Source organism: Cystoisospora suis (genome assembly GCF_002600585.1).
Source record: "Cystoisospora suis strain Wien I chromosome Unknown contig_7608, whole genome shotgun sequence".
NCBI classification, from domain to species: Eukaryota; Apicomplexa; class Conoidasida; order Eucoccidiorida; family Sarcocystidae; genus Cystoisospora; species Cystoisospora suis.
In genome coordinates this window covers 1-1,909 of record NW_027160393.1, presented here as the reverse complement: position 1 = coordinate 1,909, position 1,909 = coordinate 1, and the positions used below count along the sequence as shown (strand labels likewise).

The following is a 1,909-nucleotide window of genomic DNA, read 5'->3' as shown; positions in this document are numbered from 1 at the left end:
CTTCTTTCTCTTCTCTCCGCTTTGGTAGGGGTATCTTCTATGAGGCTATCGTCAGGATTTCCTTCATGATTGATAACGACAGAATATACACACGTTTTTTCGTGTACATGATATACATATAATATAGATCTAGTCATACTGCATCTTCATACGTGTGTATGTACATTGCTATATCCATGGTCTGTCGCTCCACAGTATTCTTCTCTGTATGAACTTCCCTTACTTTCTCTCTCTGGATCTGTCTATACCTTTTCCTCCTTGACTTTTTAGTTCTTTCTCTACTCTTCCTCTTCTTTCTGTGTTTCGTCATCCTCTTTCATGGATTCTTCTCTCTGTCTTCTTTTCTTTCCTTTCTCTTGAAGAGAGCCCAAGTCGGGATAACGGCTGTCTCTGTAGGTTATCTGGGGCATGTATGGTGGATAGACGGTCAATGCCCTCTACTCCCTCGCTCTTCTTCTTCTTATGAACAAGAAAGAGGAGCACGGATGAAGGAAAGTCCGAGAGAAGAAGACGAAGAAGAAAAGAAACTTCAAAGAGAGCTTGGAGTCACTACGTAAGAAAAGGACCATAGAAAGTAACGAACCAAGAGAAGACAACAGATCTCTCTAGCTGTCTATCCCCGATGTATCTACTTTTCTACCTCTCTGCATTCCTATCTTACTTCTAGCTTTGATCTACTGAGCGCTCCTTACACCCGTAGTCCACATATATATATCTATATGCATACATCTATATATATATGTATATATATATATATAGATAGATAGGTACAGGTGTAGCATTTGTAGGTCTCTCTGAAGACTTTGAGGGGGAGAATGCTATTGATACGTATATATATTTATATCTGTACATAGGGAGGTATGTAGACAGGTAAGTAGATAGATATCTATATTTAGATCTCTCTCTGTATGTGATACATAGCTCTATATACATGTGGAGCTCATTGAGATAGAGAAAAATGCTTTACACTCAAGGAGAGACAGAGAGAACAAGAAGAAGAAGGACAGCAAGAGTTGGAGGTACGCAGACATTCTCTTCTCTTACAACGAATACAAACATGTCTATATCTATCATAGAAAACGGTCTTCTTCTTTTTCCTCTGTATGGAGTTTTGACTTTTCGTTCTTTCTTTCTTTTTATCTTTTCTCTTTGTTCTTTGTTGAATAGATTCGCTGAATGGAAAGAGAGAGGATTCATCCCTGAAGATCCAGCAAAGAAAAAGAAGAAGATGACACCCCACCAAGAAGAAGATCAATCTTCTTCTTCTTCTGAATGAAGGAAGACTTGTTAAGACAGAAACGATTCTTTTCTGCTTCTTCTTCTTTCCCAGGTCGTGAAGGACAGCTAGACAAAGAAGGAAAGCTTCTCATCATTCTTAAAAAGAAGATGAAGAAGATAAACGATAAGTTTTGGTTAGAGGGGTAGTAACATTATCTCCTTCTTGTTGTCTTCGTCCTCTTGAGGTGTATGTACAGACACCCGAGCGTATCTTGTTGATCCTCGACCCCGTGGGGATGTTTCGTGCTACATCGTGTACAAAAAGAATAAGGAGAATAAACACTCCTTAGCCTCTCCTATTGCCATTCATTCTCTTTTCTTTCTTTCTTTCTTTTCGCTTGTCTATCCTCAGTGATTGCTTTATAGATCTTAACTATCCTATCTGTATACAGACATCTATATATATATGTATCTCTCTGTATCTGTAGATATTTCCAAGATGAGTTTTTTTTTTCTTAACGAGAGAAGGTCAAGAAGATGATTTGATAGATGAATCTCCAGACACGGGGAGAGAAAATCGAACTAGTCAAGTAACTCATAATTATCGGCAACCTCTTCTCTGTGTTTAAAGGAGATAAAAATTTCTTTTTGTTATCTTGTTTAATCAATGGTGGGGTGTACATACACCTGA

The 1,909-nt window shown here is 38.1% G+C and overlaps 1 protein-coding gene across 1 annotated transcript in view; it reads left to right on the top strand.

Annotated features, from left to right (window-relative positions):
• The window catches only part of CSUI_010497 (uncharacterized protein), a 3,645-nt gene extending 1,892 nt beyond the window's left edge, over positions 1-1,753 (top strand). Inside the window, exons 3-4 of the mRNA XM_068070600.1 lie at positions 363-553; positions 1,168-1,753. Coding sequence (XP_067917422.1) covers positions 363-553; positions 1,168-1,276 — 300 coding nt within the window. The 3' untranslated portion in view covers positions 1,277-1,753. The remainder of the gene's footprint in view (positions 1-362; positions 554-1,167) is intronic.
• Positions 1,754-1,909: the final 156 nt, after the last annotated feature.